The sequence below is a fragment of the Podarcis tiliguerta genome (genome assembly GCF_965153285.1).
Source record: "Podarcis tiliguerta genome assembly, chromosome: 13".
In the NCBI taxonomy this organism is placed as follows: Eukaryota; Metazoa; Chordata; class Lepidosauria; order Squamata; family Lacertidae; genus Podarcis; species Podarcis tiliguerta.
The window spans coordinates 48603940-48619748 of NC_139546.1; the positions used below are offsets into that span (position 1 = coordinate 48603940).

Genomic DNA, 15809 nt, shown 5'->3' on the forward strand with positions numbered 1-15809 from the left:
ACTTCGCCTGTTCTCCAGGAATTCTCAAAGATGATTGCCAGTGGTTCTGAGATCACATCTGCCAGTTCTTTTAATACTCTTGGATGCAGTTCATCTGGTCCTGGAGACTTGAATACATCTAAACTAGCCAAGTATTCTTGTACTATCTCCTTAGTTATTCTGGGCTGTGTTTTCTCTATTGAATCATTTGCTCCAAATTCTTCAGGTCGGGCATTGTTTTCTTTATCGGAGAAGACTGAGGCAAAGAAGGCATTGAGGAGTTCAGCCCTTTCTGTGTCCCCTGTTTGCATTTCACCATCTTCTCCTCTGAGTGACCCCACTGTTTCTTTGTTCTTCCTTTTGCTACGAACATACCCATAAAAGCCTTTTTTGTTGCTTTTAACCTCTCTAGCAAGCCTGAGTTCATTCTGTGCTTTAGCTTTTCTGACTTTGTGTCTACATGTGCTGGCTATTTGTTTGAATTCCTCTTTGGTGGTTTCCCCCCTTTTCCATTTTTTGTACACATCCTTTTTTAATCTTAACTCAGTTAAAAGTTCTTTAGATAGCCACCCTGGCTTCTTTAGGCACCTTCCATTTTTCCGCCTCATTGGTATTGCCTGAAGTTGTGCTTTTACTATCTCCCTCTTAACAAACTCCCAGCCATCATGAACTCCCTTTCCTTTTAGTATTACTGTCCATGGGATCTCACCCAGCACTTCCCTAAGTTTTATGAAGTCGGCTTTCTTAAAGTCAAGAAATTGAGTCCTAGTATGCTTGGCTGCTCCTTTCCGTTGTATAGTAAACTTCAGAAGAGCATGATCACTTGCGCCTAATGATCCTTCCACTTCTACCCCATTAACCAGGTCATCAACATTGGTTAGGACCAGATCTAAAATGGCTGTTCCTCTTGTTGCTTCTCCCACTTTCTGGACAATGAAGTTGTCTGCAAGGCCAGTGAGGAATCTGTTTGACCTTATGCTCTTGGCTGAGTTTGACATCCAACAAATATCCGGGTAATTGAAGTCCCCCATTACTACTATCTCCCTTCCTTTTGCATGCTTGGCCATCTGTTCCAGGAAGGCATCATCTATGTCCTCCGTTTGGCTTGGGGATCTATAGTAAACTCCCACAATGAGGTCACTGTTATTCTTCTCTCCCTTAATTTTGACCCAAATGCTCTCACTTTGGCTTTGAGGTTCTAAATCTTGGATCTCTTCACAGGTATACACATCCCTGACATATAACGCCACTCCTCCTCCTTTCTTGTCTGGTCTGTTTCTCTGAAATAGATTGTATCCCTCCATTTTTACATTCCAATCGTGGGACTTATCCCACCAGGTTTCAGTGATGCCTATTATGTCATATTTAGTTTGCTGTACCAAGAGCTCAAGCTCATCTTGTTTATTTCCCATGCTTTGTGCATTAGTGTACAGACATTGAAGTCCATTAGTCATTCCCCCGTGTCTCTTATTTAAGGATTTTTTCCTTCCACCACTAGGTCTGCTTGCTGTTTGCTCCATTTGGTTTATGACATTTGGATGATCATCTTCATCAATTGATAGACTCCTACCTTCAGGAACACAGTCTCCCTCCCCCACATTAGTCAGTTTAAAGCCCTCCTGATGAGGTTTCTGAGTTTTTTGGCAAAAACATTCCTCCCAACCGTTGTGAGGTGCAGCCCATCGCTTGCCAGAAGTCCATCTTCAAGAAACTGCAGTCCGTGATCTAAGAATCCAAACTGTTTCTGTTTACACCATTTGCGAAGCCAGCTGTTTACTTCCACTATTTTCCCCTCTCTCCCTGGGCCACGTCGTTCAACTGGGAGGACAGATGAGATGACGATTTGTGCATTTAATTGCTTCAATTTCCTGCCCAGAGCCTCGTAGTCTCTTTTGATCTTCTGGAGGCTATTGCTTGCAGTGTCATTGGTTCCCACATGAACCAAGAGGAAGGGGTATTTGTCAGTGGGTTTTATGATTCCTGGCAGTCGTTCAGTTACATCTTGGATCTTAGCCCCGGGGAGACAGCACACTTCCCGAGACATCTTGTCAGGCCCACAGATCACTGCTTCTGTTCCCCTCAGTAGGGAATCCCCTATCACCACTACATGCCTCCTCTTAGGTTTGGTCGGGGTTCTTCCGTGAGTGGTCCGTTCCAAGGTCGCCTGCACATTCTCTGAGGACTGACTTTGCTGTTCATCTTCATATACCTGATCGACTGTAATGAGGGAGAGATCCTCAAATGGAGTCTGCTCTTCGTCTTCCATGCTAGGGGAGAGGACCTGAAAGCGATTGTGTATTTCTAAACAATCAGAGCGAACCCTGGGCCTCCTACTTCTTTGAGTCACGTTTCTCCACATATCGGGCTCCTGTGTTGGTGAACTAGCCTCCTTCCCAGGGGAGTCTCCTGTCTCCTCCTTGGTGGAGACGGTGTGCTCTGCTGCTTCCAAGAAGAGCTCCAGCTCTCTAATTCTTTGGAGTGTAGCTACACGTTCCTCCAGTTGCTGGACTTTGTCTTTTAGGAGGGCAATCAACATGCAATTGCTGCATGTAAAGCTGCCTGCAACCTTTGGCAAGATGGCAAGCATTGAGCAGGAACTGCAGGCGACTGCAGCTGTTCCCTCCCCCTCCATCACGAGAACGTGTCGTTGGGGGTGGCTACAGCGGTCCTGCATCATAAAAAGTGTGAAGACAGGACTAATAACTCCCCCCCAAAAAAACCTAGGTCTGCCCCAACAAACGTTTGAGACTAGCTCCTTAAATCTAAAAGCTCCTCCCACAGCTAATCACCTGCCTCAACAGAAACCCTGCCCCCTCTGACCTTTGTACAGGGAGAGCAGCTAATTAGCTAATTGTATTGAATCTGAATAGTAAAATCTTAGTATGTAGTTGTGCTCCTTTATAACCTTTTCAATAAAATAAATATTGGATGCAGGAAAAGCAGTTTTGAGTTTCATCCAGTCTTTTCCCAGGTGACTAGTAACTTTTTTTTTAAGTGAGTGTCTAATCAAGGCAAGAATACCTGTGAAATCCGAAAACTCATGTTTTGAAGGAATTCGACCCTTCCAAAACTTATTTTCTCCCTATTTGGGGTTCGAACTACTTTTCCGCTTGAGATTCCCCCAATTCTCTCCCACAACAGCCTCCAAATATATTATCGGTCAATGTCTTCCGGTAACATGAAGATAGGTCACACTTGCAGTTCTGATTCCTATTACCTAGGAGTCACTGTCATCTTCTTTGGCGATCTCTCATGGCCAAGTAAAATTGTCTTCCATGAACACAGTCTTAACAATGAGTCCATAAGTGACTGTGGAGGCCAATTCTGGATCCACACGTCCTTCCACAGTGGGGACATAGATTTCCAGGCGGCAATTGATCACAGTGAGGGTTTGCCAAGCGTGCCTTCCTCTTCCTCATATTCACCCAGTGCTATTCCAGCTGCACTGGCTCCTGGTGGAGTTCAGGGTCAGATTTAAGGTGCTGGTTTTGACCTTTAAAGCCCTTCATGGCCTAGGACCCTCATACCTACGGGACCGCCTCTCCTGGTATGCCCCATGGAGAGCCTCAAGGTCCATAAATAGCAACACCCAAGTGGTCCCAGGCCCTAAGGAAGTTAGATTAGCTTCAACCAGAGCCAGGGCCTTTTCAGCACTGGCTCCGGCCTGGTGGAATGCTCAGTCTCATGAGACCATGGCCCTGAAGGATCTGATTTCTTTCCGCAGGGCCTGTAAGACAGAGTTGTTCTGCCTGGCCTTTGGCTTGGAGCCAATTTGATTCCCTCCCCCTCTTTCTTTTTCCTTTCTCCTCCTGCGATGAGGCTGCATTTTAATATTTAAATGTTTAAATAATGTTTAAATATTTTAATTGTTGTATTTTAATCTTGTTTTTAAGCTGTATTCATTCAATTTGTTTTTATATCAGTTGTTAGCTGCCCTGAGCCCGGCCTTGGCTGGGGAGGGTGGGGTATAAATAAAAAAATATTATTATTAGCGTGTTTCTCCCTTGCGTCCTGAGTTCAAGTGTCTTCAAAGCCCACAACAAAAGGCTGTTCTCCAACTGGAGCGCTCTCAGGCCAGCGTTTCACAATTGCTGGTGTTTATACTACATTTTTAAAGATTTGCCTTGAGAGTCTTTAAAACTCTTTTGCTGACCACCAGCATTACGCTTTCCATTTTCAAGTATGGACGAGAGTAGTTGCTTTGGAAGACAATGATCAGGTATCCAAACAACATGACCAGTCCAACAAAGTTGTTGAAGAATCATTTCTTCGACAGTGGTGATATTTGCTACTTCCAGAACACTGGCATTAGTTTGGCCTTCAAAGCAAGGTTCTTCCTGCTGCAAACTTTACAGATTGAGGTTTTTTAAAAATTAGTTCTAGAACACTTATCAGTTTTAGAATATAAACCTTTGGCTAATTAAGCAATCTGTGTTGTGGCCTTTTAAACTGTGTCTGAGGGGTTATTGTTATTTTCACTGTATTTTTGTATTGTAAACCGCCCAGGAATCCTAATGAAAGGTACAGTAGTATAGAAACTTAATAATATAATATTCAGTTTTTACCAAGGGGCGTTAAAGCTAAATTAACTCTGGTCTCTTCTCCATTCCCTTAGTTCACAGTTAAAACTAGCGGATAGATTTAAGTGAAGTGGAATTTCTGTTTCGTGCCGTGCTTTTCGCAGCCCAGCCATTTATTTGTCAAAAAAACAACAAATCACCAGCAATTCGATTTCCAAGAATCTAGGACGGGTGTTATCAAAAGCACCGAAGTTGTAATTCATGTACGCTGACAGAACAGTTTATCTTCACTAGGAAAAACGTCATTCGGCAGGTTGAATTGTATGAAGACCCGCGGCGTATTTTTACTGGTTGAGAGGCGTGGGTGGAGCAAACGTTGAAGTTTTCCCTCTGGTCGGATCCGATGATATAAAATGACAACTGCCGAGGCTTACGCTGCATTGGTTTCTCGTGAGTCTGTAGTCGATTGTGATTTTACAAGATGTCTGGCCGTGGCAAAGGTGGCAAGGGCTTGGGCAAAGGGGGTGCCAAAAGGCATAGGAAGGTCCTTCGTGATAACATCCAGGGAATCACTAAGCCCGCTATTCGTCGACTGGCTCGCCGCGGAGGAGTGAAGCGTATTTCTGGGCTGATCTACGAGGAGACTCGCGGTGTCCTAAAGGTCTTTCTGGAGAACGTGATCCGCGATGCCGTAACTTACACCGAGCACGCGAAAAGGAAGACCGTGACCGCTATGGATGTGGTGTACGCCTTGAAGCGCCAAGGTCGTACTCTGTATGGATTTGGCGGCTAAATTCCTGATTCGTATTCGCAGCACAAACGGCCCTTTTAAGGGCCACCACTTGCCCGTAAAAGAGCTGTCAAAAGCGCTAAAATAGTTATATTTTTAAAAAGGCTTTCTGCATTTGTGCTAGTGTATTGGCTTGACTTCATAGTAGAGCTCGCTTAAGGGACGGAAGGCTTGAAGTAAAAAGCTTTATCGTTCCTGTTGTTTTTTTCAAGGTTACAAGCACCTAATGTAGCCTAGAACTATCACGGGCAGTTTCAAGTACTTGATTTTCTTCGGTTGCACAATAACTATGCCTTTTCAATATATATTTCTAGAGCGTTCATGGCGGGCGGGGATGTAGCTCAGTGGTAGAGCGCATGCTTTGCATGTATGAGGCCCCGGGTTCGATCCCCGGCATCTCCATTAAACGTTTTACACACGAAATTTTACATTTTGATTTTTAAAAATAGGATTGATTTCCTGATTAGATATCGTCCTATCCTACAGAACATACTCACACCTGAAGATTTCATTAATGCCTTCGGTACTTTGTGAAAAAGGGGCATAATGAGTCCGTTTTCCTCATAGGGCAATTGCCAAAACCACGCAATAAATGCACGTGATTGCCCGAAGCCGTTTAACCCGATTTTCAATGCCTGTGGGAGATTTAAGGGAATCGGTTATCATGAGAACAAGTTGCAATCTGGTTTAGGAAAGTTTCATATCAAGAAGGGAGGTGGCATTTTTTTTTTTTTTAGAAGCGCAACCTTGCTTGAAAAATTGGTCGGCACTTTTGCCCCGGAACCTTGAGAAACAACGGAAGAGAAAGCGTGGGGAGCAGATTATCGCTGGCTTGGGAGAGAAACTACGGGGGAAATTAAAGTAACAGCGCAGCATTCAAACGGTTTCCTACTGCAACTTGCAAGCCCCCGTTTTGAATGCTAAAGAGTAAAAGACAAAGCAACAGGACTTTCTTTAAAAAATAATTTGGCGAAGGAGTTTGGAATCATGTGAGTGCTCAGCAATGTTATTGCGATTTTACAGTACTGTATTCCGTTTCTCAAAAGGAAATTTGGGGTTTGTCTGATTTTTCATGGGAACAGATAGTCTGAATCTAAAATTATCCCGTTTTGATCTAATGAGTGTATTATCTTTTTTAAAAGGATTTGCCTGAAACGTTTTGCTCAATTTGGCCTGTGGCTTCGAATCACTTTTTTGATTGGATAACAATGCAAGCTTTCCAGTCAGCGACCAATACCATATCGAGCTTGTAATTCAAACATTAGGGAGTGTAGTTCTTGAACCAATAGAAAACACGCATTTTCTGCCTATAAAAACGCAGTATTTGAAACAGTCTCCTGCCCAGCCAATCAAACATCAAGTGTTTCAAGCCCTTCATTTGCATAAAGCTGGTATAAAAGGCGTTTGTCTTCACTGCGCTACAGAAGGAGCAGCTGATTTTAAAAATGCCTGAACCTGCGAAGTCGGTTCCCGTGCCTAAGAAGGGGTCGAAGAAGGCCATTACCAAGACCCAGAAGAAGGGCGACAAGAAGCGCAAGAAGAGCAGGAAGGAGAGCTACTCCATCTACGTCTACAAGGTGCTCAAACAGGTCCACCCGGACACGGGCATTTCTTCCAAGGCCATGAGCATCATGAACTCCTTCGTCAACGACATCTTCGAGCGCATCGCGGCCGAGGCTTCTCGCCTGGCCCATTACAATAAGCGATCCACTATCACTTCCCGGGAGATCCAGACCGCCGTGCGCCTGCTGCTGCCCGGGGAGCTGGCCAAGCACGCCGTGTCCGAGGGCACCAAGGCTGTCACCAAGTACACCAGCTCCAAGTAAATTTGGGGGGAAACCCCTCCACTGAAACCAAAAGGCTCTTTTAAGAGCCCTCCACTTTTTCTTTAGAAGAGCTGTACTTGCTTTTCACGTAAGAAAGTGCTAGATGCTTGCAGCAGATTCCAGTGTTGTAGTAAAAATTAACCCAAGCATGCTTAAGGTTGGCTTATTGGATAACCACCACATATGCTTCAATTTGCTACTAAATCCAGAAATAAAACCAATAAACCAAGCTATTGCAGTTTCCTACCTAGTTGTAGCTGACAATACAGTATTTTACAAACGCAGCATTCTTTCCAGTATGCTGTCGAAATCCAAAGTTGTGAACGGTACACCAGCTGTCTCAAGCATGAAACAGCAAAGCTGGATGTTAAACTGCAGGTTAGATCAGCTGTAATATATATATATATATTAGCGGCATGAATCAAATGTGTGGGACCCTTTTGATACAAGTAGAAACATCTAGGTTAGGGGAAGCAATTATAACGAGGCACTTTTCCTTTACGGAAATAGCTGTAAAATTTCCCATGGCATGTATATATGAAGATCAAATCTGGGTCTGCTGTAGGTATAACTTAGCTGGCAGGACACTCCAAAGGTATCCAATTATTTATCTGAAGCAGCGTCTCAAGTGGCCAAAAATATTTGTATTTTCTTCACTATCATCGATATATATACATCCTGTAAAAGGGATCTACCACCATTCCCCGACCTAAGACCGCTTAGTATTTATATCTGTAGAAATTATATGCAGAAAATGTTATAGCATTTTTGGGCGCAGGTTTTCGCTTATGTACACAATGGGCATTTTGCCCTACCGAAGGGAACACCGAAAGCAAGGAGACAAGAGCAATTTCCAGCAATTTTGAGAGTATGTAGTGGCTCTTAAAAGAGCCTTTTGTTCTTTGAGCGAGAGGTCCCGATTTAAGCCCTTTCTCCGCGGATGCGGCGAGCCAGCTGGATGTCTTTGGGCATGATGGTGACCCGCTTGGCGTGGATGGCGCACAGGTTGGTATCTTCGAAAAGGCCCACCAGGTAAGCCTCGCTCGCCTCCTGAAGGGCCATCACCGCAGAGCTCTGGAAGCGCAGGTCAGTCTTGAAATCCTGCGCGATCTCCCGCACCAGGCGCTGGAAGGGCAGCTTGCGAATCAGCAGCTCGGTCGACTTCTGGTAGCGACGGATCTCTCGCAGGGCGACAGTCCCAGGGCGGTAGCGGTGAGGCTTCTTCACGCCCCCGGTGGCCGGGGCGCTCTTCCGGGCAGCTTTGGTCGCCAGCTGCTTCCGAGGCGCCTTCCCGCCGGTGGACTTGCGAGCGGTCTGCTTGGTACGAGCCATTGGAGAGCTACAATGCGAAAAGAATAGAAAACAAGCAACTTCCCTCACGGCTGACACCAACGATTTGTCGAAAGCGGCCACTGGCGGGCTATTTATACTGTAATTCTTCTGCTTGGATTGGCTAAGAGCATTGACCAATCACTTGCCGGATTTGAATCTCCCGCGCTTTGCAGGGATTGGACGTGATTTGAAGCCGCAGTGTCTCCATCCTTTTCTCTTTTTACCTTCCCTAGTTTGCCTCGCTCACAATATATTTCTTGTTTCCAGGATTCTTTTAATAAAATGAAAGGCGAGGACACCACATATGTGGACTTAATTTCATGAAGAACATACATTTCTGGGCTGTGCTCCCTCAATCTGAGTTTCAATTTCTTAGGGATTACCGGGAGCGAGGGAAAACTAAATACTTTTATTTAAATATCCCGCGCGGCGGCGACACGACAAAAGTGGACAAAAGTGGAAGTTAGCTATTGACCAATCAGAACGGAGCAAATGGTAGCACAGCGTGAGACTTAAATTCTGCTGGAATTGTACAGAGAATTGCAGAAAGTGCCGGTTTACATGCTTGCAACTGATTAGACGAGTAGACAGAACACAAAAGAACAAAAGAAAATTTAGTCTTGCAAACTAAAATGAGAGAGAAAAAGAACTCCTTTCGTTAGGTAGCGTGGCCGAGCGGTCTAAGGCGCTGGATTAAGGCTCCAGTCTCTTCGGGGGCGTGGGTTCGAATCCCACCGCTGCCAGTATCTATTTTCCTGTTAATGCTGACCAGATGAAAGATTATTTTTTTCTGCTATTGTCTGAGTTCTGGAACCAGCAAGCGATTTTATGTTCAATTTCATACGACTGAGATTGTATCGTATATTCAATATTAGTATTGTGTTCAGTGCTGATTAATGCAGTATAGCATTCTTAATCTAACACTTTTAACTGTTAATGGGTATTAATAATATAGAACAATAAATAGTATTAATACGTGTACAACTATTGTTTCTGCGATCACCAATTCTGCGCCTCCTCGGCAAAATGTGCGTTTCTCCCCGTCGGGGAATCGAACCCCGGTCTCCCGCGTGACAGGCGGGGATACTTACCACTATACTAACGAGGACTTCGCTGATCCGCAGTTTTCCTGATTTGATGTTATCCTAATAGTATTCGAGTCTGTCTAAGGGCTGAGACCTCCCAAAAAGCAAATGTGGCTAATTATGCATGAGGATGCTGCAGCCCTGGGTTGTGGTTTTTTTTTTTAATGCAATGTTTCTCACATTTACCTGGGACGAAGGCCCATTGCATATAATGAGGCTTCATTTCGGATAAACACGCATAGGTTTGCACTGTTAAACAGCTTAGAAAGTTATTTCTGACCTTTCATTTTCATAAGAGTTTCATAAGAGTTTTCACTGTTGAAGGAGGAAAGATATTGTGCAATTGTGCCACTGTATGCCACTGGGTTGATGGGTACAATCCTTTTTTGTGTGTGCTGTTTCCACGATATTCTCTGTTACTATGACATTCCATTGAATTGTTGTGGCCACTGCAGTGTGGCATGATCTGTTTCTATTAATTTCTTTAAATATTTATCAACCATTTTGTATATTCAGTTCAAGGGGTCCGGAAGCAGTGTTGTTTCAATTTCAGTTTTATACATTTTACCTTTTTCAGAGAAGCAGGAACAATTTATCTTCGCCTGATTTTCAACCTCACAACAACCTTGGGAAGTAGGCAAGACTGAGAGGGAGTGACTAGCTCGAGATCACCTAATGAGTGACTTTTAGGTCATTTTATCACCGAGTAGACAATTTAACTCCAAGTCTTCCCGGTTCTGATGTAGCACCCTCACCAGTCATAGATGTCAGCCAATGGATCCCAGAGACTACATTGCCATCCTAGCCAGCAATAAAATAGGATAAAATCTCAGGGTGTTACAATATAGTTAGATGACTCCTTACTGACAGTGAGTGAAGTCTTAATAATAATAATAATAATAATAACAACAATAATTTATTATTTATACTCTGCCCATCTGGCTGGGTTTCCCCAGCCACTTTGGGCAGCTTCCAACAGAATATTAAAATACAAAAATCTATTAAACATAAAAAACTTCCCTAAACACAGCTGCCTTCAGAAACTCAGATAGTTGCTTATTTCCTTGACATCTGGTGGGAGGGCGCCACCACCGAGAAGGCCCTCTGCCTGGTTCCCTGTAACTTTGCTTCTTGCAGGGAGGGAACCACCAGAAGGCCCTTAGAGCTGGGCCTCAGTGAACGATGGGGGTGGGCACGCTCCTTCAGGTAAACTGAGCTGTTTAGGGCTTTCAAGGTCAGCACCAACACTTTGAATTGAGCTTGGAAACATACTGGGGGCCAATGTAGGTCTTTCAGGACCAGTGTTATATGGTCTCGGCATCCGCTCCCAGTCACCAGTCTAGCTGCCGCATTCTGGATTATTTGTAGTTTCTGGGTCACCTTCAAAGGTAGCCCCACATAGAGCACATGGCAGTAGTCCAAGCAGGAGATAACCAGGGCATGCACCACTTTGGCGAGACAGTCCGCAGGCAGATAGGGTCTCATCCTGCATACCAGATAGAGCTGGTAGACAGCTGCCCTGGACACAGAATTGACCTGCTCCTCCATGGACAGTTGTGAGTCCAGAATGACTCTCAGGCTGTGGGGTATCCCAGAGCCCATATAGAGTCCTTACATAGGTTCCCTATTGGTAGGAGAAAATAACAGAGACCAACCAGAGAATATTGAGAAGCAAAGCAGCTAGTAAGCTTGATCTTTATTGATCTGTTGCAACAGGGTCCTCCCCTCACACGCAGGAGGGGAAGAGGACACCCAAAATTGCTGTGCAAGGGCTTATAAAGACTTTTGAAGTTCCCATCCTGTAGATCAAGACCACCCCCAGAAACATTCCACCTACATCACAGGGGTGTAACCTAAGACCACCCCTCAGATACATCCCACCTACATCACAGAAATTTAAATGTTGTTTTTCTCCTGTCACAGTTTATCTCCTGCCTGGCAAGTTACTTGATTGGATTGCCTGGGGTGCCTGGCCATTCTTTTGTAGTGGTAAAATACTTATTTCCTGGGCCAGGTCACAGGCTCACACCATATTCAAACAGACATATCTTGTGAGGAAAGAGACAATGGGGAGGCTTTTCCAGTTTAACCTTGCAGAGAAAGGATTTGGTCAGTTTAGGAATCAAAATGGTTCCAGGTTGGTCTTCCTGTGTTGATCTATGTATGTGCAGTTATGAACATTACCATATATCTAATACCATAAAATTCCTATCACAAGTGGGAGACACTGTCGGTTTCCTAAGGCACAAAGTCTGCATCTGTTGTTGTTGCAGACTTCCTTTATATCGGTGATATATCTATCCTCAGGCGACACAGCGGACAAATCTTCTTAACAATTATTTCAGGGGAAAGCCAATCAGTTTCTGTGCAGCAGTGGTTTAGACTTTCAATAAATTCCCGCGGAATATCTTGGAAGCTTGGTTCAAAAACAACTACACAAGACCACTTTCCTTTCACTGAACGCCAGAAAACAGCACCTCATAAGACAAGCCGGATGTGCTACTTGGCTCAATAAAATAAGCAATTGTCTTGAAATAATCCGCCGAAACACGTTCCTTTCTCGGTTACTGAAAAGGAAACCCTCCAAAGTATCCTATTAAATACTTTCCACAAGTGTCCGTCCAAAGAAACATTTGCTATTTTGACTTAAAAGCAAATGTTTACATATTTGAAGGCTGAAGAACTAGCCAGGGGTTGAGCTCCCCTCTGTTTTCCAGGCTTGCCTTGCATCCCCCGAACGCGAAAACCAGATCCTTAAAATCCCACATATCCTCCCCATCGATCCCTCCCGGAACCGAAATTATCCGTGCAGCTAATTTCGATTAATTGACATTATAAGCGGATAAAGAAGCACAATGCGGCAAAGGCCCCCAGCCAGGTATTGGCGTGCACGCGCCGTCCCCGAAACGCACCAATCAGAGCGCGGCTCATCCCCTATAAATATCGAGCTCCGAGCCGCTGCTCGCGCTCAGATTTCGGAGTTGAGGTAGAAGGAGGTTCACTGCGATAATGGCTGAAGTTGCTCCTGTCGCCGCTGTTGCTGCGGCTCCCAAAGGTACCGCGAAGAAGGCGGCTCCGAAGTCTCGCAAGGCTTCAGGCCCCAGCGTGACGGAGCTGCTGACCCAGGCGGTGACGGCGTCCAAGGAGCGCGGCGGCGTCTCCCTGGCGGCGCTGAAGAAGTCGCTGGCGGCCGCCGGCTACGATGTGGAGAGGAACAACAGCCGCATCAAGCTGGGCCTGAAGAGCTTGGTGACCCGGGGGATCCTGCTGCAGACTAAGGGCACGGGCGCCTCGGGCTCGTTCAAGCTAAATAAGAAGCAGGCGGACAGCAAGGACAAGGCGCCCAAGAAGCCGGCAGTAGCGGCGAAGAGTAAGAAGCCCGCCGCGGCCAAGGTGAAGAAGGCTGTAGGAGGGGCTGGGGCCAAGAAAAGCGTCAAGAAAATTGCCAAGAAGCCGGCGGCAGGGGGCGCCAAGAAGGCAGCCAAGAGCCCTAAGAAGTCCAAAGTCACCAAGCCCAAGAAGACAACGAAGAGTCCAGCCAAAGCTCTGAAGCCGAAGGCTAAAGCCAAGCCGAAGGCATCCAAGCCCAAACTCGCCCCTAAGAAAAAGTGAATTAACATTTTACTGGGGGCGTCATTTAACACAAACGGCTCTTTTAAGAGCCACCCACAATTTCTGCGAAAGACTGAAATCACTGCCCTGATCGGCTTCTCTCCCAAGTTGTCGAAATTGATTGCTCTTATGGTTACGTATTTCTAAATGAGATACATTAAACGAATTGTGGCAGCGTGAGCGAGCGGTCGTAAAACTCGTCTTTAAGGGGGCCTGGGTTCGGATCCCGCTCCCAGTTATTTATATTTGCTTCCTTATTTACATTGGTGCTCTTAGCAAAGGGGATGCGGTTTATTTTTTTCTTGCCATAGAGTCTACTGCTAATTAAATTTAATAGCTAATTGCAATTTAATGAAAGAATATGGCTTTAGGAGAAAACAGCAGGTGCGGTGCGCGGGATCAACAGCGCATTTAGAAAATGACAACGCTGCTTTGGTCATACCTGCCACATATTTTTATATTTCGGATTCCTGATCGGTTCACGCTGCAGGTTTGATGCTTACGCTGCGTGCTGCTATTTTAAAAAAAGACACCGTAACTGCCGACATTCACCGACGAGGATGGGATTCGAACCCACGCGTGCAGAGCACAATGGATTAGCAGTCCATCGCCTTAACCACTCGGCCACCTCGTCGCGGCTGTTGTTCGTGATCGGGCTATTCTCCTGGCCAGGTTCACCTGTCCTCATATTCACCTCTCAGCTTTACCTATATCATTTTCATTAGGTTTAAGGGGAAACGGGGGTGACTTGGAAGACTTCGTATCCACTGTTTTAACACTGGGTTATTCGCTCCTGATACTTAACTCTCTTTTGCAGTGCTGGTCCACAGATGCTTGTTCAAGAATGGGTATTCAGACGTGCAATGAATTGCTATTTCTTTAAAAAATGCTGGTCTCTTCCTTTTCCTTTGTCGTCCCCCAACCCATTTCTTTTCTCTTTATTTGCAAATGAAAAGTGCTCTTCCGTCTTCTTTCAGCAAGTGCTCAGTAAATAACTTAAATACTACTTGTAATGGCATGGCAAGACTTCATTTCTTTTTATCTTCATGTCCTCCTGTTTTTTCTTGAAGTGGCATAGTAGCTCTTTTAAAAAAATGAAATAAAAAGTGTCCAAACAAAACGAAGGGTGTTTGAACGTTCACAGCGGAGAAACTTACCGTTAAGGACTGCATTTTCACTAATGACTCTTATTACTTAAAGGCCGAAGAACGAAAACGTAAACTGCCGATGCCGAAACCCGGGATCGAACCAGGGACCTTTAGATCTTCAGTCTAACGCTCTCCCAACTGAGCTATTTCGGCCAGTGATAATAACTACCTTGATGTAATGTGCAATCTCAGCAGTTCTTGATACTGCTTTATTCAAAAGGCTATAAAAGTTTGCCTTTTGTTATTCCTGAAGATAGAGGAAATCTTATTATGTTATTGTGCGATAATATAATTAACTGAAGAAACATATACAGAAATCATAAAAGTAGATTAAAATGCACGTTGCATTGGCCGGGAATCGAACCCGGGCCTCCCGCGTGGCAGGCGAGAATTCTACCACTGAACCACCAATGCATTCGTTATTGTCTATTCCCCGTCACTATATATGGGGACGCTTTACAAGGTGTGAGCGGCATTTTGAAAACTTTGGATGTGTTAGCCTATTGTTGGCATGGTTTCATTTTGCAGCTTAGCCGTCCTGCTTTCCGAAAATAAATCTCGGGCCCCAGCAATCAAAAGGCAGCCTGTTCTCCGCCACTTGGGCGATGCCTCCTTCTGAGATTCCTTATTCTTGCAACTTGTCTGCGCTGTGTTGAGTGAGCTGCGATCTCCTATCTTAGGCACACGAGAGGGAAGGAAATCACCCCGCCCGTCCGTAAGGCACTCTGCACATGTTTAAATGGGCTGGTTTCTTTAAGATTGCATAACGCCTTCCAGCTGATTACCCCGCCCCTTTTATTCCCCCACCCTCTAAAGCTTTTACTGCTTAAGTTTAAGGAACTCAGACTGAAGTTTTCGTTTCCGGATTAAAGCTTTTCTACTTTGGAGACAACGACACAAATTTTTAGCACTTCTGTAAACTCCACTAGAAACCCATGCACACGCTTTCTGCTTTTAAATTACTCTGGAGAGTGAACGAGACAGGCTGCGACCAACTCTCTCCGCTGGAGACGCAACCCTCTAAATTCTCTCCAGGGTTTGTGGCTGTCGCGCAATTTGAAAATCGAGGGGGGTTAGGGGATGGGAGAACCCCCATTCACAAACAAAATGAGGTTCCACCGAGATTTGAACTCGGATCGCTGGATTCAAAGTCCAGAGTGCTAACCATTACACCATGGAACCAAGCATACCAGCCGTCTCCCGTCCCGTGACTTTGTTCCCATTTAATTGCACACTAAGATAATAACAGGTGCCTTACATTATGAAGGAGGAATATAGAAGAAAGGGTATAATCAGATACTATTTGAATCTTGAAGCACTGTCTTTTCCTTTTTTTAAAAAAAAAAAGAAATACAGTACTGGAAACTGTTGCACCAGGAGTGTTCCCATTTCACTGGAAGTGTGAAGCAGGCAGGTGAGGACTAGTATCGTGGAACAGCAAAAAATATAAATATTCTTGACTTTTCAGGTTGGCCTCTGATCGGCACCCATTCCCATGTTGCCATCTGTGTATATGG

The 15809-nt window shown here is 45.0% G+C and overlaps 5 protein-coding genes across 5 annotated transcripts in view; 3 read left to right on the forward strand and 2 right to left on the reverse strand.

The window, feature by feature from the left end:
• Positions 1-4770: 4770 nt before the first annotated feature.
• LOC310662344 (histone H4) lies at positions 4771-5359 on the forward strand. Its single transcript, XM_083409141.1, has one exon. The coding sequence runs from the start codon at positions 4981-4983 to the stop codon at positions 5290-5292; it is 312 nt and encodes a 103-aa protein (XP_083265267.1). The 5' UTR covers positions 4771-4980; the 3' UTR covers positions 5293-5359.
• Positions 5360-6502: 1143 nt separating this feature from the next.
• On the forward strand, positions 6503-7122 carry LOC310663200 (histone H2B 7-like). Its single transcript, XM_083410894.1, has one exon. The coding sequence runs from the start codon at positions 6735-6737 to the stop codon at positions 7113-7115; it is 381 nt and encodes a 126-aa protein (XP_083267020.1). The 5' UTR covers positions 6503-6734; the 3' UTR covers positions 7116-7122.
• Positions 6583-15809, reverse strand: part of LOC310663206 (histone H4) — a 113536-nt gene continuing 104309 nt past the window's right edge. Inside the window, exon 2 of the mRNA XM_083410901.1 lies at positions 6583-6596. The gene's annotated coding sequence lies outside the window, so the exon portion shown is untranslated. The remainder of the gene's footprint in view (positions 6597-15809) is intronic.
• LOC310662685 (histone H3.2) lies at positions 7901-8708 on the reverse strand. The gene has a single exon (XM_083409637.1). The coding sequence runs from the start codon at positions 8445-8447 to the stop codon at positions 8037-8039; it is 411 nt and encodes a 136-aa protein (XP_083265763.1). The 5' UTR covers positions 8448-8708; the 3' UTR covers positions 7901-8036.
• LOC310663164 (histone H1.5-like) lies at positions 12503-14264 on the forward strand. The gene has a single exon (XM_083410825.1). The coding sequence runs from the start codon at positions 12542-12544 to the stop codon at positions 13142-13144; it is 603 nt and encodes a 200-aa protein (XP_083266951.1). The 5' UTR covers positions 12503-12541; the 3' UTR covers positions 13145-14264.